The sequence below is a fragment of the Sminthopsis crassicaudata genome, chromosome 2 (assembly GCF_048593235.1).
Source record: "Sminthopsis crassicaudata isolate SCR6 chromosome 2, ASM4859323v1, whole genome shotgun sequence".
Taxonomy (NCBI): Eukaryota; Metazoa; Chordata; class Mammalia; order Dasyuromorphia; family Dasyuridae; genus Sminthopsis; species Sminthopsis crassicaudata.
The window spans coordinates 607,739,033-607,763,847 of NC_133618.1; the positions used below are offsets into that span (position 1 = coordinate 607,739,033).

At 34.6% G+C, this 24,815-nt stretch overlaps 1 protein-coding gene across 2 annotated transcripts in view; it reads right to left on the reverse strand.

Annotated features, from left to right (window-relative positions):
• Window positions 1-1,777: 1,777 nt before the first annotated feature.
• NOC3L (NOC3 like DNA replication regulator) overlaps window positions 1,778-24,815 on the reverse strand; it is a 31,547-nt gene continuing 8,509 nt past the window's right edge. Inside the window, exons 6-21 of one of the 2 annotated variants that reach the window (XM_074295920.1) lie at window positions 24,312-24,442; window positions 23,232-23,393; window positions 20,613-20,706; window positions 16,840-17,015; window positions 15,407-15,535; window positions 13,859-13,990; window positions 12,984-13,064; window positions 12,614-12,714; window positions 8,656-8,728; window positions 8,512-8,575; window positions 8,357-8,428; window positions 6,638-6,819; window positions 6,316-6,444; window positions 5,488-5,585; window positions 2,660-2,744; window positions 1,778-2,337 (exon numbers count right to left, since the gene is read on the reverse strand). In XM_074295920.1, the coding sequence (XP_074152021.1) occupies window positions 2,209-2,337; window positions 2,660-2,744; window positions 5,488-5,585; window positions 6,316-6,444; window positions 6,638-6,819; window positions 8,357-8,428; window positions 8,512-8,575; window positions 8,656-8,728; window positions 12,614-12,714; window positions 12,984-13,064; window positions 13,859-13,990; window positions 15,407-15,535; window positions 16,840-17,015; window positions 20,613-20,706; window positions 23,232-23,393; window positions 24,312-24,442 (1,838 nt within the window). In that variant the 3' untranslated portion in view covers window positions 1,778-2,208. The remainder of the gene's footprint in view (window positions 2,338-2,659; window positions 2,745-5,487; window positions 5,586-6,315; window positions 6,445-6,637; window positions 6,820-8,356; window positions 8,429-8,511; window positions 8,576-8,655; window positions 8,729-12,613; window positions 12,715-12,983; window positions 13,065-13,858; window positions 13,991-15,406; window positions 15,536-16,839; window positions 17,016-20,612; window positions 20,707-23,231; window positions 23,394-24,311; window positions 24,443-24,815) is intronic. The other variant, XM_074295921.1, reaches the window with a different exon arrangement.

Below are 24,815 nucleotides of genomic sequence, written 5' to 3' on the forward strand. Positions count from 1 at the left end.
CTCTGTTCCAACTGACAGACACCCCCTTTTCAGCATCCAGCAGGCTTTGCTCTTGGAGGTATGGCTAAGCCAGCTGTTGAAGCCCGGAAATCTTGTACAATCAGGAGTCAGGGGGCTCTGTCACTGGGAAGAAGGAGGGACCACAGCGGGATGGGGGGAAACAGTGCTGAGCAAGGTGAGGGTCATTAAGCATCAAGTTTCTAAAATTGAGGGAATTTCTTTTTAACTTCTTTAGGACTCTGGGTATCCTAAATAAACCATGGAAACAGCTGAAGTTGCTTAATCTTTGATATATAATTTCTGTCTAGAAATTTGAGAAGTTACAAGGATCGGACTAAATGTCCAATCTTCCATCTTGTTGCTCAGGACTCCAAAGTCTCACTTGAATTTCTTTTATAGAAGCTTTTTTGACTTATCCAAAATGAATAAAGAAATTAACTGGGTCTCTGTAAGATGTCAGAGAGTCTCATTTGGGAAGAGATCCCAAAGAGTACAACAATGGCCCTGTGTACCTCAGTTATTTCTCCTTAACACTGCCCAAGATGGCTTGAGCTTTTTCCCCAGCCATGTTTTACTGCTGACTGATATCAAGCTTGTTAGTCTTCCCTTAAAAGCTCCTGATCTAACACACACGTCAGCCCCTCTTCATTCTCTCTCTCTGCCTTGGTTTTAGCCTGGACCCAGCTTATGAGATATTAAATCATTAAATGGCTTACTAAGAACTTACTACTGCATATCAATTCAGTTTCCTTTTTACTACTTGTATTTAATTTCAACACAAAGTATCTCAATTTTTCAACCATATCCTCCATTCCCTGCAGAAGTCTTTGTCCATTCAATCTCCAATCACTCAATTTACTTGTAGATATCATCTTGTTTGAGACATGCTCCATTCTTCTGCTACTTTTTCTGGTCTAAATCAACTTCTTCCCAAATTTCTTTGTTTTCTTTATATTTCTTGTATGTCTTAAGTATATTCTAGGATTTTATTATGTTAATGTACCACAATTTATTTAGCTTTTTCCTTATTATATAACGTGGTTTTTTGCTTCTAGGTTTGTCTGTCTGACTTACAAGTGAAAAAAATTTTGTGCTGTTTTGTGGTGTTAGATTCCCAACAGTAGAATTAGGTCAAGGAGTTTGATTACTTTTATTTGATATTCCTAGACTACCTGCCAAACAAATCTACAAGTTTGAAGTTTTACCAACAATTAAGGATTATATATCTGTCCTGGCGCAATCCTGCTACTTGTGTTTGTCGCTGCTTTTAACCATTTTTTGCTAATTTGTTGAGTGTGAGAAATGATGCTGAGCATTTTTCAACTGATATTTTAAAATGTTTGCTTCATCATTTGAAAATTCGGATCATTTTGGCATGAAAACTAACATTATGATTCAACTATTTTACAAGTCAACTTTTTAACAGAATCATAAATTTAAAGTTTCAAGGGCACCCCAAGATTTGTTTTGTTCAGGAAGGTGCTAGAAATGGTACATGACTCCAGATTCTCTCTCCTATCTCAGTCTAGTGCTCCTTTCACTCTGGCAGAATCATTTACTGCTAATAAATTTCTCCTTTCTGCCCATTCTGTAAACCTGCCAAGATCATTTTTGAATCCTGATTGCCACCTAGAGATCAGTTATACCTCCAAATTCAAGTCAAATGCAAATCTGATTGAAATCTTCATTCTTCTATTAGGACTCGGAGAAACCATTAGAATTAAGGCTTTAAAAAAAAAAAAAATGGGCAGAATATATATTGAGACTCAATGAGACATCTTTCATAAAAATATCAGTGTTAAAATTTTTTAAAGTTTTGTTTGGTTATAAATAAGCATGGGTTTCAAAAACAAACTAAAAACAAACAAACAAAAAACATTCTCCCAAAGAACATAATTTTTCTCTACTCATGGAAAACATTATCTAGATTGTTGTTATAACTAGGCCACTAAATAGAAGTATTCAAGAATTCTAAACTCTACTAAAATTTAACATATGTTATACAAGAGTTACAATAAACGAGTCACAAAATAGTTGAGAAAATATTTCCTTTTCTCCTTTCTTACATATTCTCACTCAAGCTGGTAAAGTAGTCAACACTAGGTCTTCAGTCATCATTTCTCAGAATAATCTTCACAAATCAGGTTGAAATACTTGATGCCAATAGGTACACATATGGAATCACTTTCCTCCAGCTTACTTCTACATCTACCGCAGAGATGTTTTTAAGTATCTGGTGAAATCCAGAGGAAGTTGGATAGTAGTTTCATTGCAATGAGTTCTTATTAGTTGGCTTATATCTTCATTTAAATATGAATCCACATGGAAAATTTTACCCTAGAAAAAAACACAATATGTACAAACTCAAAGTTTCTACAAGTAAATAACTAAAAACCAAAACTTCTGAACAAAACTGGTAGAGTTGTCTCTCTTAACAACAGCTTAATCTTCTGGCTATAATCTAAAACAGAAACTATGGTTCTTTTACATTACAGCTTACCTGACCACTGACCATCTCTTGAAATGAAATGGCCAGCTTTACCTCTGTAGAGACTTTCTTTTATGTCATCATCATCTCCATCCAACTTTTTTCTATCTATATAAATTCAGAAGTCAAGATCTGAGGTAGGGTGAAAAAAACTCACTTTAGGAAACATACCTTCTTTGAGGGATTAGCTGACAAAACAGGAGGATTAAATGTCATTGTCTTCATACTATAGGTTTCGAAAAGTTCTGTAGCTGACCTGTAATTAATTGCAAAATAATGAGTACTATTACTTTGACACTCTATCTCATATCATATTAAAATGTCAGATCATCATTTCAGAAGAATTTATATGAAGAATCACAAAGAAAGTAAATGGTAATTAACATGAAATTGTGATACACAATTTCATTGGTATATTATTACTATATGATAAAAAATGAATATGATAAATAAAGAGAAGCACTGGCAGACTCTGAACAGAGGAAATAATCAGAACTAGGAAAACAATACACAATTACTACAAAAATGTAAATGAAAAGAACTAAACAAATAAAATCGAATTTTATGAAATTATACTCATCAAGCTTAGTCCTTAAGAAAGAGAGGAGTGCTGAGGTACCACCTTCTTTATGGGATGGGAATTGATGAGTTTGAAACATTACATACAAATGTTATAGTTTTTTTCCAAATGTTAGATTAGTTTTGCTGACCCCTTTTTATCCTTTGTTATAAGGAATGGGGGAGTGAAGGGGATGAACTTTACAAATGATCAATAAGAATTTTAATTAGGAAAAATAAAGATCATCTAAATCAATAACCATACGAAAAAAGCGGTTATTACTACAAGGTAGATATTCCCCAAGATAGCAAAGATGAGGAAAAAGAATCATATGGACAAAAACATTTGTAATAGCACTTTTTGTCTCAACAGAAACTAGAAGCAAAGTAGAGTATTGCACCTATGGAATGGCTTAAAATTTTGGCATATGAATGTATTGAAATACTAAGCCATAAGAAGTGACTAAAATATATGATAAATTCAGAGAAATTTAGAAAATTTTACATGAACTATTATAGAACAGAAATAATTAGAACCAGGAAATTATATCTCTTGAATTTTTCTTTCATCACAGGAAGAGCCACCCTCTATGAAGGGTTATCCTCCAAAGAATAGGTGATTTAGAGCCACAGGTACCATTAGGTAATATGTCATCCATCCAGGAACACATAAGAGAATAAAAGTTGAAGTGGTTATTGACTCTCTGCACTAATTTCAGATCTCCTGTCTTCCTCAGGCACATTTTGAGAACATGACACAGAATCTCTTAAAACTTGTCCAACCAGATTATTGCTACCCACTTCCACTGAATCATACAGGCACCTATGTGCCAAAATATTATGTTAGGTATTAGAAACACAGAAACAAAAATTAAATTATGTTCTCCTTTTATGAAAATTACTTTCTAGCAAGACAGATAGTAAATACATAAGTATGTGCAGGATATTTGACAAAAATAAATTATTTTTTAAAAACTACAAAGTAATTGGGGGATGGGAACATTGAGATCACAAAATTTGGGGCAAGAAACTGAAAATTTCAAGAATCTGAATGGTATTTTTTTTTCATTACTGTAAGGTCTTCAGTAAAGAAAAGAACAGATCTTCAGAATAAAAATGGTAATTAAGATAATATGTGAGAAGCAGATGTCTACTTCTAAACTGTGTCTTAAAATTAAAAAGGACAAACTTTTGGTCAGGGATACATTGCTGAAAAACATGTATTTGTCTAGAATCCTGCAAATCTAACCAAAAAGGGGTAAAAGAATGAAGAAAGAAGACTGCTTACATGTATATACCCCAAGCCAGAGAGCACAGAAAGTCGACAAACTGAAGAAACAGCTATAGAAATGTCCAAAAATTGACAAAATCAAAAATGGAGCCCCACTAAACCACAATACTCAGGATATTTATACACAAATGCAGAAAATGGGAGGAATTAGAGAGGCTAAGTCAAGGAGATAAATTTGACTATATAGAAATAATTTTAATGAATATTTATAACCCTGAAGGTTTGGTAAAGATTTTTACAGAAATTATCACTTAATTCTCTCATCAACCTCTCAACATTGGGAAGAGATTTACTCATGGTCATATAACTATAAATGCCAGAGGTTTGGTCAAATAGACTTCAAATTTGGAATGTAACTTTTATAGAGTATGCTTTATTCAAAAGGAAAAGGTTATAATTAAACCAAGACTAGAGGCAGAGAATCCACAAGAAGATCTCATTTCCTGGACATCCAATTTAGGGTATAGAGAGGGATCAAGGTTCAACATGGGTAAAAAGAAAAACATCCCAGAGAGTCAAAGAGAAAGAAAAGGACTAAAAGGGCCTTGCAATCAAAAGGTAAGAAAGAAATGAAATTAAAATCTCTCTAAACAAGACTTACAGCAATATTGTACACTAATATAGCCTTCCACTAGGGGCTCTTGTGCACCTGCTATGTCAGTGCCAAGCAGGAAAGAACAAGAAGATAAGGACAAGCTATTAGAGTGTAGTCCCTAAAAAGAGCTGTCCTCCACCACTGAGGAGACATTCAGCTGCAGCTTCTTCAGAAATCAAGTTTCCTCAACAACATGCATAGGCTTGCTGGGATCAGTCACCAGGTTAACAGGAATCTCCTTTTCTGTTTTCTAGTTACATCCTGAATCCATATCAACCCTCATCTTCACGATCACCACCTTCCTACCTAAGCTATCTTTGCTCTCTTTTGCAAAGGAATGTCCTTTAAAAATTCTTTTACAAAGAAGCAAAAATGTTTTCAGAACTTCCAATAGCCAAGAAGGAAAAATTAGCATTCAGAATAAAGCTGAAGTCACTCCAAAATAAACTGTAAATGCAATCAAATACAAAAACCAATTTAAGTCTACAGTAATGAATAAACCAAAATCAACAGACTCCTAAGGTTTGTTTTAAGGTATTGTACTATGACCATCACCTCCGACTTAAATCTGGTCTGAGAGCTTCAGAACCTTCAGAGGGTGCTCCAGCAATCAGGTGAGATGCAAATCTCTGAACCACAGGATGATAATGTCTCTGAAAGAAAAGTACATGATGACTATAAGCATTTGCATGGTATTGCAAGCATACCACTTTGAGAAAACTAAGATTATACATAGGACTCAACCAGAAGTACATCAAGAAAACAGATCCAGAGGTGCCTCACTAGGCTTATGACAGTCAATATAGTCACCAAGTTATCAATGGAGTAGCTCATAATTCTCTCACTGCAGTACAAATGTGATTTCTTTTCTTCTGGACATTTTCACTTTTTTTAAAATTTATTTTTTCTAACATTTTGTAACAATCCTCTCTCCCCCCACTCTTCCCTAAAAGTGGTTACCGATGTACGGATAGACAAATGGATGGACAGATAAATGGAAGGAAAACAGTAGATAAAAATCATACCAAGCATACTTCTATTTGTCAATTCTTTCTCTGGAGGTGGATAGTACATGTCTATGGTCTTTTGATGTTGACTTGAATATGTATAATTAACCTTTACAAATAATCTTGAAATAGAGTTCCTCATCAATAAAAAAAGAGGCTTGACTATAAGGTCTCTATCACCCTTCCTGTTTTTTCCCAATGCTGTAAAGAACAGTCAAGGATCAAAACCAAATATATTATTATGAGAACTTGGCAGCAATTGACATGAAACTAATGTGCATAGGAGATCAATTTATTAACTATCATAGTAGAAATAGTTATTTAGAGACCACTAGACTAAAAAAAACTGTCCCCTAAAGGAGACACTAAATCTTACCCGAAGTGCATGCAATTCCCAAAGAGCAGTGTTCTGAGCATTGCAGTACTCTGGCTCATCCAGTTCAGGAAGAAAAATTCCACTCCCCTGAGATTCATTGTCAAGCAGTAGATCTGTCTTTGGAAAAGTCTAAAAACAGAGCCATAAAGGAAAGAGTTGTACTACAAGACAATAAAAGTGTTCAATCTTTATGCATCCTTTTAAGATTCCCGACTTACCTTCAAGATAATACAGCATGAAACCGAAAAGCTATACTCCCCCCACTTTCAGTCCCTACACAAAAGCATCAAGTGCTTTCTTCAAGTGCATTCCCAACACTCACATGCATCAAAACTCTGTTAGTTGCTAGAATGCCAATACTTGAATCTGGTAGGACGTGAAGAGCTAAGGTGCAAAGGCGTTTTATGAAAGCAAGGGCTCGCTGTTGAGAAACCTGTTTTCTGCGTTTGGTCAGCATAACGTCAAGACATTGAAGGACAATTTCAACATCCTCATTAGTAGCACCTAGCACAGATAGGAAAGATCATTTCAGGATGGGTTTCTTGTGCTTTTTCATCCAAAAACCTCAGGGAAGGCTCCCTTCAGTTCCAAAGCTCAATGGGCTCCTATCATTCCATACCAGTGCTATCATCATACCAGTGCTACAGAAAACATTTTCAGTCCCAATGACATGGAGATTCAGTATGTCTCTAACTCTAAGAACTGAAGCTTACTGGAGGACTATTACAAAAATAGGGCAGCTAGGTAGTGCAGCAGGTAGAGTTCTGGGTCTGGAGTCAGGAAGATTCCTCTCTTTCTGAGTTCAAATCCAGCCTCAGACACTTATTAGTTGTGTAATCCTAGGCAAGTCAGTTTGCCTCAGTTTCCTCATCTGTAAAATGAGCTGGAGAAGGAAAGGGCCAAACACTTCAGTATCATTGCCAAGAAAACTCCAAATAGGGTCATGAAGAGTTAGACATAATTGAAAAATGACTGAACATCACATACAAGCATGTGACACATACGGCCAAAACTCCAACCCAAAATGTGTTCTTACCCCACTCATCTCTCTACACCTCCCTAAAAATTCCCTCCCAGGCTCCCTCCCATCCTTTTCATCACCACCTCTACTGCCAGCAGCCAGTTAGAGAAGCATTTTTCCACTCTAAGGCCTATCTGAAAAGGTTTAAATTGAATTTGTATATTATAGAGGTAAAAGAACATCCAAGAACCCACATATGCAAAAATGTTTGTGGTAGCCCTTTTTGTAGTAAAAAGGCCCATCAGGTGGGGAATGGCTGAGTAAGATGGTATATGAATGTAATGGAATATTATGGTTCTACAAGATGATTTCAGAGAGCCATGGAGAGACTTACATGAACTGATGCTGAGTAACAAGAGAACATTGTACATGGTAATAAAAAGATTATGATGATCAACTGACTTGGTTCTTTTCAACAATGAAGTGATTCAGGCCAATTCCAATAAACTTGTGATGGAGAGAGCCATCTGCATGCAGAGAGAGGACTATGGGGACTGAATGTAGAGTACAACATAGTATTTTCACCATTTTTTTTTTTGTTGTCTGCTTTTTTTTTTTCTTTTTGATTTAAATTTTGCTAAATCCAAGCATTCGTTCATTATTCAAACACTAAATTCCTAGCTTCAGAGCAACTAAGCAGCTACTCCATTGTCCCAGACAGTGATTAACGTCAGGTGAGTAGTATCATTGATTTCTCCTGTAAAGGACTCTTCAGCCAAAAATAAGACTCCTGCTGAGCACTATGCTTTAATGAAATGAGATAAACAGTTGGAAAGAAAAGAAAAAGTGGCCTAATTTGCCTCGAAAGATCCTAATGACAAAAATAATCCCATCGTATTGCAATCTACTCAAAATTATGGTAGTTGATCAAAAGGGAAAACTATTTTCTAATTTTTACTGTAGTCACTTCATATCAGCCTATTAAAAACTGAAGTGTTGTAACAAATCTGATTTCAAAATCAATGTTCAATATCAGTAAAAAGTATATCTGATTAAAAATATGAATTATCATGAACATACCTGCATGTAATTTAAACAAAGTTTTGTAGAGATGTGTATAGAACTTCATAGGATCAATATTTAGAACATCACCTATTTAAAACAGAAAGCCGCAAATAAAGCACAGTTCCATCCATGCTACAGATCACCAACCCTTTACTTAGTAGAAAACTTGCCTTGGCCAGAAAGAATGTGGAAAGCAGTATGAACACAATGAAGACACTCTCGGTAGCTTAGTTCCTATAAGGAAAGATGGATATTAGGAAACACACTTGAAAATTTCACATTCGGACAAATAATCCATCAACAAAATTACTTACACCAGACTCTATGAGAGTATGCAGAACGACTAATAAGTCATCAAAAAACTCCACATTTATGAGATGTGCAAACCTATAATGAAACAACAGATTATACTCAAAAATAAGAGTATACCAAAGGCATGACAAACAGGTGGGAATGAAACTTAAAAGCATCATGAAAAAAAATGTTTCTTGGTCCAGATTTCTATTGTTGTCAGTTTTAGAAAATCCCACTGTCAAAAGTCTATCCATCAGTGCAGATTAGTAATCTATCTACAGCTTCTAACCTGAGCAAATTGTCTTGAGGAACTGATCAAGAAATGTTCACAGTTACATGACCACTACTCTAAAAATGTTCATATGTAAAGTCCAAATTTTGTCAGGTGCCAAGCTAAATGCAAAAGTAAGCAGTTTCTGAATTTGTTATGGGCCAGAACTTGAAACAAGGTACTTAGTGGAACTGAGGAGACAGTGGTTAAATATAGGTTAGCACTGATTTACTCCTACAACAAATAATGGTTTCTTATTCATATAATGATTGGTGTATACTCTGTGGGACATATAAGCAAGAAGCTCTCAGGGCCAGAAGGACAAGCGCACTAGAAGCTCTTGGAGGCTGAGACAGATTCATTTCATCTTCCACCTTTGTTGTGGCTGGAGGCTCAAGCACAAACCCTTGGAAGTTGGGGAGATTCAGAAGTCAGAGGTCAAGCTCTCAGAACCAAGACTACAGAAGGCCTCTAAGAAAGCTAACCAGACAAGACTTGGAAAGAGACAATAAAAGATTTGGACTTTAATACCTGGCTGCATTTGGGGTGATTACTGAACTGAAACTAAGGCTGCCTCCAGAGACCTTAAGGAAACCCCAACAAGAGCAGATTGCATTTTAGAGAAGAATATTACACGAATTCAGCTTGCGTATTGAAATACTGCAAACATACCTGAGCCAATGCCCTGAGTCTATGAAAGTATATTTATTAGGCACTGGAACAATCCCAAAGAAACTGCCCTCAGTTAATAATGATAAGACAATTCAAAGGGCCATATGGCTTTAATATTAATGTTCGGGGGGTTCAAAGGGTAGCTTATCAGCAGACTCTCAATGCAGTTGCTCTTTCTACTCAATCTGGCCAAGGTTCATCTCAGCCTTGATGGTGACAAGCCCCAAGGAAACAAAATGAAAATCAACCCAGGGATGAGGGGGTATGGGCATGCAGGGGAAGGTGTTAGTGGCTGATAGGGAATGTAACCTGGGCAAACAACACTTGGACTAGGATGGGTGACCATGCAACAAGAGAAGCTGTGCTTCATGAGTGGAAGAAAGAAGAGGAAAAGGCATTGGACTTCAGGTCCTTGGAACCTGAACACTGTAAGAATGGCTACCACGCTGAGGAGGAAGAGGAGGACATCAAGACCTGGTTCCAGGTGTCCCATTTTTGAGACTTTTTCAAGGGGGGCCCTCAACAAAAATAGGAAACTCCAGTATAAAGGAGGATTTAGGGGGAAGGTAATGACTTGCTTTGAATATATTGAATTTAAAATGTCAATGGGATATTTAATTCAAAATATCTAATAGGTTAAATGCTCAAGAGAGGATCTAGGGCTGGATATACTGATCTGGGAGTTAACTGCATAAAGCTATTTAAACTCAAGGAAGCTAATGAGGTCAACAAATAAGAAATCATACACAAAGGCATATATGGATGAAGAGTCACAGTAGAGACAGAAAAGAAAGTCAAATAGGAGATCCTTTTGTTCTAAAAGCAAAGAAGATAAGATAGACTTATACAAGAGGAAGGGAGTCATCAGTGTCAAGTGTTAGAGGGTCAAAAAGAAGGACTGAGAAACGACCATCAGATTGGCACAGACCACTAATAATTTCCATTACACAAAACTGAAAAGCATCATGCAAACAAAATTAATGCAACTAGGAAAAGAAGGACAACAGCATTGGAGAAAAAATATTTTTGAATCACATCATTGATGAGTGGCTGGCAACTAAGATACATAGGTAGCACAAATATATAAGGAAAAAACCTATTGGTGGTCAAAGGTATGAACAAATAGTTCTCAAACTAATCATAAAACATCAAATGAAAGAAAAAATATATATTTGTTATGTAGCATGGCTCTCTACAACAAGGTAGGAAAAATGCAGAAAGGGGAATTATGCTGATATTTTAAAAATCAATTAAAATACTATTTAAAAAAAAATAAAGTGGGGCAGCTAGGTGGCACAATGGATAGAGCCCTGAAGTCAGGAGGACCTGAGTTCAAATCTGGCCTCAAACATTTAACACTTCCTAGCTGTGTGACCCTGAGCAAGTTACTTAACTCCAATTGCCTTAGCAAAAAAAAAAAAAATATATATATATATATATGTATGTAAAGTGATGTCAAGTAAACAAAGCCAAGAAAACAATTTATATAATGATTGTAACATTATAAACAAAAAGAATAATAAAACAATGCTATGAAATTATACTAACAAAGACTGATCCCAAAAAAGAATTAAGGTAACTATGGAAAAGGAAAATTGCATAAAATGTCAGACCTAAAATCTGTTGATTAATCTTGCTCAATTGACATTTTTCCTTTTTTATTCTTTGATATGGAGGAACTGATGTCTGGGAAATAAAGGAAGGAGGCTTATATTGAAAAATGAAGGTGATATCAAAACAAAAATATTCAATAAAAACTGATTTTAAAAATAGAGAGGAAAAAAATAAAGTGAGGTAGAAAATTTAATAAAGACATAAGAAAGCAGTCAAGAGGTATAAATGAGGAACCAGGAAAGTAAAATAAATAGTCATCAATATTCAACTGAGGGGAGTAGATAAGGCAATGATGTCACAGATAAATCTGAACATCCTCTTTCCCAAGCTTCAGTCCCACATCACCAATTAGTTACTAGACTTTTCAAACTCAATCTGGTCAAAACTGAACTGATTTATCTTTCACTCCCAAACTTTCCTCATCTCCTATTTCTCTTGAAATCCTTCTGTTTTCTGAGGTTCATAAACTCAGCATTACTCCCAGCCCTCATTTTCCTTGGCCCCACACATCCAATGGATCACACAATGTTGCTGCTTCTCTCTCCATCTCCCTCTGATTTCTTAGTTCAAGTGCTTATCACATCTCCTTCCTAAATCAGGGCTGGGGCCAGCTTGTTGTAGGGCCCACAAACTAACGGGGTTTTATGTTTTCAGATACAATAAAAACTTTCTTTAAAATGTAAAAACAATTCTTGACTACTGAACAACCAAAAAAATGCAGTCTACTACCCCATCTTAAATCTCTTTGACTCTAGCCTATCCTGTATACTGCTACCAAAATATAAATCTAACTATGTCACTCTCCAAATCTATCAACTACAAAAGCTCCCTATTACCTATAGAATAAAATGTAAATCTCCTTTTGGCTTTTCAAGTCGTATACCAATGGCGTCAAACTCAAATAGAAACAAGAGCCACTAATCTAATCTGCAGGCTAAAAAGATCTCTGTAGTCACACACTAGTCTAGTTTAAAAACAACATGATAGTTTTGTTAAGTATTTCCCAACTATATTTTAATCAGAGTCCCATGCAGTTGGTCTGGTGGGGAGCACATTTTATATCTCTGCCCTACACAATTTGACACCAACCTATCTTTTGAGTCTTACTTCTGATATTACTTCAGGCACTATGCTAAGCACTGGGGACAGAAAGAAAAGGGAAAGACAATGCCTCCTCTGAAGCCTGAGGAGGAGACAACATGCAAACAACTATGGACAAACCACGTCTTTCCTCATTAGAAAGTCAGCTTTTATCAAGCAGAAAATATCTCACTGATTGTGTTTTAACTCGTCCTTTTCACAACGCCTAATAAAAGCTTACTGATCTGATAGGCTTTTAACAAGTCTCTCAGAACCTATGGCTCATCACATCTGTTGTACTTCATAAACAAATAAAACTGTCCAAACTACAGAGACCTTACTTGGCAAGACCTTCTAGGACTGCTGGCAGAAGAGGTGACCTCTGGGCTTTCTTCAGTATTCTAAAGTAGGTAACAAACACCATGTTCAGCGTCTCTGTGTGCTATGGGAAGAGGTACCAAAAAAAGTCAATAAAACATTTCCTTCTGAGTTACTACGACACACTGAAACCTTAGTTTTCTTCCTTTAAAAATAATCTTCTAACCTCTGACAAAGTGAAATGAAGATAGATACCTTTCATCCACACAGAATCCTATCAGCTTCATATAAAGCTTCACATAAAACAAAACTCCCCCATAGTATTGGACTTTTAACTACCATCACACACCAAAACAAAGAGTCAAAAAACAGAAGGTCAGTCCCAGTGCTCACCAGTTTCAACTTTTTTTCAGTACTCTCCGAAGCTTCTGCTTCCCGAAGCTCTCGTTCTAGTTTCTCCTCTGCTTTCTTCCACTAAAAATAGAAGTAAACAAAATTTAACACACATCAACAAAACATTTTCTAAATTAAAAGTTGTCTCTAATAAAAGAACCAATAAACCAGGGAATCTCCACTGCCATATGCCAATTGCTTGGTCTAATGATTAAAGAGCAAACATTTATTAAATACCTATTATGCGCCAAAACAGTGCTAAGTGCCAGAGACCACTGTGTGGCTCTTGCCCTCTGAAAGCATATCTTCTAACAGAGAAGAGAAGAAGTTCATATATCGTCATAAAGGATACCAACAAAGTAGAAATGTGGTTATCTTTCAGGGAAGATATGGGCAACTGGGAAAACCCAAGAAAGGGAATATGGAGGACAGATTGGAGCGGGGAAAGACATGAGAGAGAGAAAAACAAATTATAATAGTCTAGTTAAGAGACAATGAGAACCTGAGTGTGGAATGGAGTTTGTATAAGTGGAGAAAAGTGAAGGTTATACATGTCTATGTGTGTATGTATCTATCACATGCACACAAATTACACACATACTTACAAATGCACACATTTATACAGAGGTACACAGCCATATACATCCATAATGTTTCTCTCAACTAAACTCCAGAGCCAGGACTCCATCCACTTCGCCACCAGCTACTCCCAACTCTGGCCCAAAGAAGACCTTACTTTACTGACTGCTACAATGATCCCTGCAAGTTGGTCTGACAAAGTACTTATTTATAAGAACTAAATTAAGATTCTTCAAATCTTTCTATGGTTGTACAAGTCAAATACAACAATCAATAAAAGAGAAAAGAAATCAGACCTTCCTTTGCATTCTTGAAAGAGATTTTCTCTTCTCCTTGTAAGACATGAATTTTTTTGGTGCATTGATGTCTTCAGTGTCTTTCTTCACTTCTATTTCTTTGATTCTTAGATATAGGAACGATTTTAACAACTAATGATTTAAAAAAAAGAAAACATGTGACATAGCAAAAGAATTATCAAGAATTATTTTATACATTCTTCCCGAAAAAATTGCATTTTATCTTCCATTTGAAACTTTTTCTCATTTCCCACAACAACCTTTAATATGAAATGTCAGATAAAACGGTATTGGTATAGAGTAATTAAAAGTATGGGAATGATTAAATGTTTCCAATGGTAGCAGATTAGAAAAAGTTATCTGAGGGACACTCAGATTTTTTTTTTAAAAGCTATTTGCAAGATGCCAAAAAATGCTAACCAACACTTCCCTGCCTCACTTTTATTCCTACATGTTCTCAGTCAAAATGCTCTTGAAGACTTAGACCAGCATTGTCAAGTTAAGGGTAATGTTTGTTTTATTAATGAGTCACCAGAAGTACATGTATGAGTACAGCAAAAATAATTTGTTGTCCAAAAAAAACCCCAAGTGGTTTAAAGCCTTATTCTTTCTTCTAGAAAACCATACAAAGCAAAAAGCAACAATGCTAGGAATAAAGTCATGAACCTCAATAACTATTCCAAAATACAAACTTCTCAGTACATAAAGTATTTCTGATTAAAGGAATATCTACTTAGGCTTCTCAAAAAGAAAACCTAAAAGCATAAACCTGGCCTTTGAACTCCGTGGGGAGCTCAAGTGAAATAATAGATATAAAGAACCCTTTTACATAAATATCACTTATCAGCAAGTCGGAGGTCCACTATAAATTTTTTCCTAACATTTTAAATGTTTGGAGGGAAAAACAATAAGTAATAATAATATTAAATCCAGGAAGCTATTAGGTCATAGGATTTAGAGTCAAAAAAAGATCTTAAAGGTCATCTAGTCCAATTCCTTCTTATTGTAGACACAAGGAAATTGAAGCTCAAAAACATATCATGGTGACATGTAGGAAGTATTGGAATTCAAAAACCTAGTTCCTCTTTAAATTTAATATCTTAGCAATTGTTACAATGCCTTGTCCTGATTATTTACCACTACTATAATTCCCTTATTAAAAAGGTCTAAATTTATATTCATATCTGATTTTTTAAAAATCTCTCAATTTCTATCTAGAGTAAAGAAAGACTCAAGAGTTTTCTCCCACTAGATTTATAAAAGGCAGTCCTAGTGTCAGGAAGATCTAGAGTCAAGTCCCACCATCCCATCTAATTAGTCCCTGATCTTCTCAGTGCCTTAGGCAGCCAAAACTACAGGTGCTATGTTAGTGGCAGGAGTTTCCTATAACAATAAATTACAAATCCAGAAACCTCACCTCCAAAAAATCTAAGTACAACTGCAATAATCTGTGATTACTCAGGAAAAATAAGGTAGGAGGGCTAATGCAATTATGAAATATACTTTTACATCCAGAATAGGAATCTAAGAAAGAAAATAAATCTTTACCTCTGGCCTAACAACATAATTTTGACTCTTCACAAAACCAGATATTACTTTAATAACACCAAGAGAAGCATGGCCCAGTTTATCTTGTTTAAAGAGCTTCTGTACTGCCTCACAACACATTTCAGAAATCTGAAACACAAAGCACAGTACCAATTTACATGCAATTAAATTCCTAATCTGTTAACTTGGAAAAATCTTAGCAGAAAATTTCTCTGCTAAAGGTCTCATATCCAAGATATGTAAGAATGATTCTAATTATAGGAACAAGAGCCATTTCCCAATAGATAAACAGTAAAAAAAAAAAAAAAAAAAGAATAGGACGTTTTCAAAGACATTCAAGCTATCAACAACCATGTGAAAAAATGTTCCAAATCACAAATTAGAAAAATGTTTGTTAAAACAACCTCAGTTCCACTTCACACCAATAAAGTGAACAAAAAGAAGAAAAACAGAAAATAATGTGCAGGAACAGATACATTAATACAATGTTGTTAAAACTATAATATGGTCCAGCTATTCTGGAAAGTTAATTTGGAGCTATTCAGTGTCACTAAACTGTGACCTTTGAGTCAGTATTGCTAATAAATCTATAAACAGAAAACAAACAAACAAACAAACAAAATGCATAAGAAAGCATGGCTAAACTTAGGGTATATGAAAGTAAGACAATATAATTGAGACATAAGAAATGACAAAAGGAAAAGCTTTCAAAGAATATGGGAAAAATTTGTATAAAATGAAGTGAAAACAACCAAAAAAAAAAAAAATTTATAAAGTAACAACAATGAAAAGACTCCAAAGAGCTTCTAAGAATATTGATCCAGAAGACTTCTGACAAATGTGACGAGCTCAAAATAAAGAATGAGATACATTTTTGGAAAGTGGCCAAAATAGAATTATTTGGCTTGACCATAGATATTTTTTTTTAAAATTCCCCCTTTCCTTGCTGGGGAAGCCACAGAAAGGGATGAAAATAAGGCTGACACTACCCACCCACCGTCCCTCCCTTCTAAAAAGAGGTGGGGGAAAAGGGTCAGTGAAGCATTATATTAAATTCACAGAACAGGGACAGAAAGAATCACAGAGAATGGCATTTTTTGAAAACTATATATTGCATTTATAATCTGCTTTTTAAAAATTAAAATTGTACATAATAGTCAATTTCTATATAATCCTTTTTGCTCTGTGTATACAGAACTCGTGATTGTTTAAGATCACATTTAAAAACAAGTAACATGCAAAAAAAATTGGTAAAGAAATAATTAAAATTTTCTTGATAGTTTTGCTAATTTTTTTTAAAATCTAACTTGTAAAGAAACATTATTAGTCATAATAGAAACAAAGATAAAATGGGAGATAGATAACTTTGGTAATTTTGGAATGATTTTGTTTTTAAACATTTTCTAACAAAATGAACATTGAAGAATACGTACCAGTTTTGTCTTGTCATTCATAAGAGGGACAATCAATACGATGATATTATTGTGGAAGTTAAAGTGAGGGAGTGCTACCAATAGCTCACACAAGCTCTTCACAGCAACCTGTGCCAGACCTTTATATGCCTTTAAGGAGACAACATTACTTTTCTTCAGTTTTCTTTGCTTCCAGTCTAATCAAAAGACAACTTTGGTTATTGAATTTACCTGTGAGTCAAAACCCATCCAACTCATAATGCTTCCCCACAAAGTTATTGTTACAAGTGCCCTAAATCAGAACTTGTATCCAAATATATTATGTAACAAATTATATTGCTCATCATCTCTTTAAATTTCTCTTTTAGTATACACTTGGGAAAATTTAAAGATTTAGAAATGCCATTCAATATTACATATGCATTTCTCATGTGACTATCCTTAGCTTTTATTCCAATTCTAAGAAGTAAATGTTATTTAACAGACAGTACTTGTCTTTTCCTTAATAACTTTTTTATTTCTGTTCCTTTCCTCCATCATAATCACTTCCCAAAATATATACACATTCCAAGACCTCCTACATAATGGAGAAAAATGGGGATAATGAATATATAACATTGTATACCTAATGTATCACCCATATCTCTAAGAGAAAGATATATTTCCTCTTTATTAAGAGGTAAATTTTAATAATGGAAATTAGCATCTTATCCATTCTATCAAATCCTTAGAAACCTTAAATGATATAGTAATAACAACTATTTTAAAAGACAATAACTTCAGTAGAAGCAAAGTACCTCTAGTTAGTTTTCCATTTAAAATGTCATATTTAAATAGAATACTTCCACCCAGAATCATGCCCTCTTGCTTGTCTTAGGTCACTTTTGTATGACTATTGAGGGAGTCAAAAGAAAAAGGGGGATGAGATGGGCAGATTTCTTCCCCAGAGCCCATCTCCCCCTCCACTCCCACCCTCTTAGCTTTCTCTTTTCTAGCAGCCCAATAACACACTATATCAAATACAGTGCAGCACTCAGTTCAGCTCCACATTAACAGCATAAAAGAATCTCAGGGAACTCAAAATTAGGGTGGTTTACAAATATACAATTTAGCCAATGAGGCTGGAGGTCATTTAATTCAATGCTTATATCCACTTATGGGGGTGGTCTCCTATTTATTCTCCCAATAGAACTTTAGTAAGCATCTACTTTTTGTAGAGCACTGTGCTCAACACTAGATGACATATAAAATTAGTTAAGACTTATTAACTTCACTCTCCCCAGAGGTTATTCAGAATCTTAATTCAGAAGAACCCTGTCCATCCTTAATTAACTTTTATCACAGTCACAGGCTGAGCAAGGACATCAGTGGAGAAGTTCTGGCTTTTCCTATCCAGTTTTGTCCTCTTCCTAACATTGCATTCCTTAATTAAGACTGCCCTTTCTCCCCCAATATTGGGAACTCCTAAACTCTTTCTACGCTCTGACATGAGCTGCCCATTTCTATCGGTACATCCTGGGATTCTAGAAGATTCCCCTCTCAATCTCCACATTTCAGATGAGCATATTCAGGCTTTTCTAGCAAACATGACACACTAAAATCCATCGACTTTTGGCATAGGCTGCAAATCTCTTAATCATATTATCTGGATTCTTCTCCAAGTCTCCATGAGGCAGAATAGTGAATAGACATAGAGTAACAGCAGTCAGAACACCAGGATTCAAATCCCAGTTCTGCCACTTATGACTTTGTTTGACCTTGGCCAAGAAGTCCCATCACTCCTCTGGTCCTCAAAAACAGAATGAGGGGAGCAGACTGATGATCTCTAAGGTCTCTCCTGGCTTTAGATCTATGATCATATGATGAATCAATTTTGGATAAAGTGAAGGACAGGGGCTAAGTCCTGTGTTCCCCCACTAGAAAATCCATACCAGACTAACACCAAAATAATAGTAAATACCAAAATAAAATTAAATAATAATAAATAATAAATACTGTATTATTCCAGCTGACAATATTGTGTCATCCCATTCACCTTTTACCATCGCATATACAAGAATATCAAACTGATACTATTTGTCTCCTTTGTACCTCTCTCATTCTTTACAATTTATTAGTCTTCTGGTGGTTCTGTGAAGATGAATCATACTCAAGAGAGGCTAGAAACAGCTAGCTAAGCTACTGAAAAAATTTAGGAGCCTAGGATAACAGCAATTAGTGATTTACTAGTCTCTCTCATCCTAAGATCACATCCACATTTCTTCCTGACAGAAGCCATTACATTTGTTAAATAGAAATTTGTCAACTAGCTTTTAAAGTACTTCTTCACCCTGATCTCTCATCATTCTTCCCCCATGCCTTTCCTTTCAGCCAAATCAGTCAACTAGATCCAAAACTTGTTAAATAAGACACTTCCACTTCTATGTATATCTGTGCCTCATATCTTATCTTCCATCTCCACCTATTCTTTCCTATCCCTTATTTCCAATAGAAATATTTTTCAATTAAACCTGGAGTTCTCCCTTACAGCTAACATCACCATCAATACAATTTCTACTCTACTATATTGTTTTCTGTAATTCGTATTTTATTTTCAAATTATTTCATGTGCATATTTTGTATTCTCAGCTAGAATGTAATCCTTCAAAACAAAAATGTCATACATAATGCCTTGCAAAATTCCTGGGTACAGCCTAAACCAGATTAAAATACAACTGGGAAATGCTTAACAAAATAAAAATAAAATAGTGTTAACTTCTGTTTTTTTCTGAATAAATACAAGGCCACAGAGACTGTCTTTTATGAGTTTGAAAGCACTGGTCCAAGAGACACCCCTTCCCCCACCCTTGTGAGTTATCTTCCCACAAAAACCGCTTGTAGAGGCATGTGTGTTAGCAAATTATTAGCATGATTCAATCATTTATATATAAGAACAAAAAGTTAGATAACATGGTAAACTGGCTTAAAAAGCATCTTTAGCAATATATTTGACCTGAAAAAAAATGTATAGTGGAACTATATACCCATTAATACAGCATGTTCGAATTTTAAAAGTTAATTGCTGTAACCTAGCAGTGAAATCCAGGAGTATATTTGACCAGGTACTCACAAAGATCCCAAAACTCTGCCAATCTCTATTTTAAAAGGACCTTAGGAAGCCAGATATAGTTAATAAGGAAAAAAAAAAAAAAAAAAAAAAAAAGACTGACATTCAGGACTTCAGAGGTATCCTAAATTTAAAGCTTTAAGGGTCTTTAGAGATCATCATGTACAACCCCCCTCACTTTACAAATGAGGAAACTGAGGCAAGGCAAAGATTAAGGATTTTGCCCAAGGACATAGAACTAACAAATGCTTAAGGACAATTTTGAACTCGGGTCTTGTTGAGTGCAGGTTTACTCCTCCATGTTGCCTCAATAACTAATATTATATACATCCCATGTGCTCCCCAACTAGCTTGCCAGCCAGGAAATGAGTCCAGTACAGAGTCCATCTGTACAAAGTAAATGTAATGGACAAGGATGATGTCTACTTCCCTTCTCCATCTATGTCCAAAGTCTGTTCTTGAGAGCAGAGAAAGAAACAAAAAAAAAAAAAAAAAGAAAAGAAAAGAAAAAGAAAAAGAAAAAAAAAGGGCAGTTTGGTAGAAAACATCATCATCCCCCAGGCATGAACTTATGGTGAAATTCTCAAGAATTTATTATAAATATTTGTGCTCAATGTCATTCTTCTTTCCTTGTGAAACAAAATATTTTGAAGCAAATACCAACAAAAACACTGAAAAATTATCTTACCTTTGATTATTTGTTCCAGATTTTCCAAATAAAATTTATACTGGCTTACTAGACCTTCTTCAAATTCTCTTAGTTTCTGGGTTTCTTTTCGAACCTGTAAAAAGACAAAAATTTACTTTTCAAAGCCAAAGTTTTGCAATTTACAAATAGCACAATTAAAACACAAATATCAGAATTGAGGGTTTTACAAAATACACAATTTGCCCCTCAAATTAACAAGGGTTATTTTACGTTTTTATATATTTATAGAGTACTTTCTCTATGACACCATAGAAACATGTACTGCATGTACAATTCCTAAAAACAGGAAGCTTTATTCAGCTAATAAGCAAGAGAGCCAGAACTAAAATCATGTTTTCTAGTAGATACTACAAAAAAGGCTATCTGTCTTTTACAGCTGGTAAACATCTGGAGAGTGTTTCATATAGCTTAAACAGCTGGCAAATATGACAAGCCCTTAGAATACATAGTAATATTCCATTCACAAATTATAGACACACGTAATACTTTTTAATATAAGCTTGGTTTAAAACCCCTTTATGCTGAGATTCAAAGATCTAATACTGTATTACTGATCTTTAAGATTCTTGTATAGAAACACTCAAAAGTTCCATAACGTGGGACTAAAATAACATGAAAGGCATAATGAGAATAATGAGTTTCCCTCTTTACCAACTCTCCTCTCAAACTCAACCTCCAGTATTGTCTTCACTCTCTTAAATAGCTACCAGTTTAGAGAAGAAATATTTTATGACACTGGTTCTTATTTTCAAGAATAAAATGCTGCCATAAGAAAGAAAAAAGATATTTGAAAAAACTGATTTTAGAAACAAAGTATGAAATATTATTTTTAGAAAACATAAACATGGTAGAAGGAAATCTGCCACTCTGACCAAAAATTTAATGGAAACTGTAAATCATAGGATACACTATAATATAAAATATTATATAATATTAAGGCCAAAACATCTTCATTTTTATTTACTAGTAATAAAGATAATAAGTAACAATAAACACCACTTATAAGAAATATATTGTAAATCAACCAAAGAGACTCTATATAATGACTATACATCTAGAACAGACTAAAGTACTTAAAACAAGTTGAAGGACATTCAATGTTCATAGATGGTTGGATTAATACAGCAAAATGATAATATTATGATGGGGGTTTCAGTAAATAAAAACTGGAAAAGTATGTATTTTGGAAAATTGATTGGTAACTTGGAAAGAAAGGAAAATAGACCCAGATCTTACATCAAACACTCCAGTATATTCTGGTAAGATCAGAGACCAACCCCCCCCCCCCAAAAAAAAAAAAAAAAAAGCAAAGCCTGCTAGAAAAGATGAACAAAAATGAATATATCAATTATGAGAAATGGTAATTTTTTTACTTCAACAAAAAGAAGGAACTGTTGGGAACAGGAGAAATATTCTTGATTACATTATACAAAATATATTTTTGCAAACAGAAAAGCAATGTAATTAAAACAAAAAGAACAGTTAGGGAAAAATATTTATAGAAAATATGAAAAATTTGGCAACTAAATAAAATATAGAAGCGATCCATCCCCAATAGATAAGTGACCAAAGGATGTAAAAATTTTTTTTAAAGAATTACTAACTATAAATGACTACATTAAAATATTGTTCAAATCACTTATAGTAAATGAAATGCAATCTTAGACAAATGAGGTTTCCCCTGCCCCCCATAAACTGGCAAAGATGACAGATGATTAAAAAAAAAAAAAAAAAAAAAGGATGAAAGGGCCATGAAGAATCCAAGTACAATAATTCATAGAGAAAAAAAACTGTGAAATGGTTCAATTATTCTAGATTTCAGTTTCTAACTATGCAAGAAGATTGATTGATCTATCTACATCTTAAACTCAGTGATTGCATTACTCAGCATGTATCCCAAGAAAAAAATACCTCAACCTTCTAGAGTATACTAGAACCAAAAACCAATTAGGTATTTATCAATTTTTATTTTTTTAGCTATAGTATGTGTATATAATAGAATACTATGATGTAGTAATAAAGGTATAAGTAAGAAATTCAGAGAAACATGAAAATCCATATATAGTGGTGAAGTTAAATAGAACCAAGATAATATACACAAAGACCACAAAAATATCTGGGCTCTCAGTTTCAGAAAAAAACACAAAGGTTGGACTGGGGTTCTCCTCGGAGATGACTCTCCTGTCTTCTTTCTTGTTAAAATTAGGGATCATCTGGTTTCCCATGGAAAACTGAAGTGGGAAGATTATGATTGGGGTGATTTTATTTTTCTAGTAAAGACTACTATAAACAGTTGGGTCCTATATACTAATTAATTTTCCTTAATTACCAGAGACATGTGATCATCCATACCTCAAGGCCAACCTATCTTCCTAGCTACAGCCAATTGTGACAGTCCCAATCAAAGAGAACATTTCTTTTCCTGCATCTCAATAAAGGAGGAGTTTTCTCATCATTTTGACATACCTGGCTTTTTGACTAAGATAGCATCACTCTTAAGAAGCTGTTAAATTGACATGGAGAAAAGTCTTTCTCAATCTGCAATTTCTTGGTAAGCCACACATAAGAGAGACTAGCTTGGAAAATTTTCAATAATACCTTAGATGCCTTTTCTGTTTCTGTTAGAGGTCGAATTTTGTAGGAGGGAGTAATGTCTTTAAATAGCTCCATCAGAGAAACCATCACCAGTTTCCGTACAATGACAGCTACATCAGGATCCTGTTCCATAAGCATGGCACGCAATTCTTTCAACTTCTTAATCTGTTAAAGAAATAAGTTGTGGAATAGAAAACTAAATTACAACAAGTAAAAGCAGCAAGCACTAGTAGACAATGCCCAAAATCAAGCACTAAGATGGACTTTCATCACAACACTACACAAAGAATTATACTGACAATGGAAGCCTGAAAACCAAAATGCCAAAGACTTAGAGGAGAGTATTCCTTAGGTGACAGATGTGACCCTGAAAATTATTTTGTAATTACTTTTTTGTAAATAGAATCATACTTAAAACAAATAATTCTGTATTATGAAAAACATAAGGCTTATTAGAACACCAGTCTGGAAACTGGAAGCTTCAATACCACACTATTTATCTATGCAATTATGCATAAGTCACATAATGCGAGTTCCTGGTCCCTAATGGTAAAATGGTAGTGATGACATTTACATAACCCACTTCACAGACTTATTATGAAGAAAAGTTCTTTGTAATCAAAAATAGAGAAGTGCTCAGCTATGATATTTTTACTTAATTTAGTTGGGGGGCAGGGGAGAATCATGTGTTGAGTCATCTTAAAATATGACATAATTCTGTATTGTTCAACTCTGGCCCTGCTATACAACATAATTAAAATCATGTGTACAGCAACTATCCAGTAAACCCAAGCAGAGAGAATCAATCAAACAAACAAACAAACAAACAAACAAACAAACAAACAAAAAAAAAAAAAAAGCCTTCAAATAATCAGTAAGCATCTACTAACTATATCCCAAATCACCCAGTCTGGCATAGTTGAGAGCCAAATTCTGGTTTCCTGACCCCCTTTTCCTTTGCTCTTTCCCTTGCATCATACTTCATCCCTTACTTAGGTCAAGTGAATAAAATTGGGACTAAAAACATTCAGAGTTTGCAACAGCTCTTTAAATAACAGTCTCAAAGAGTTTAAAGTTACATACATTGGACTCTGGATCAGATAAGATGGCAGATGCCAAGGCAGCAATGTGTATTTTTTTCTCTTGTAGTTTCCTCTGCCTCTGAATTATATATTCTTCTGTGGTTAGCTTTGGCATTGGCTCCTCGGTAACCACTGAAACAAAAGAATATTTATTATAGGAAAACTGGCTTGATCTGGTGAAAAAGAATTACAGAATATTCTTAAAGAAATAGTGTTAATATTTAAAAATACACATGGTACCATAAGCCAGAGGCTGTATCTACAGCCTCACAAAACTCTCCCCCAAGAGAATTAAAAGACAACATAATTTGTAATTATCTTATCATCTATTCATATGTAAAGGCAGCTTCCAAACAACTTTTTTAAATGTTTGAAAAAAAATGATTTTTTCTTTTAAGCATTTTAATCATTCCACCAACAAATGAATTATTTTAAGGTCCAACATTTTTAAAATTTTCAGTGAGTTCCAAAATAAACACTCAAATTCCTAAATGGTTGGAGCCCA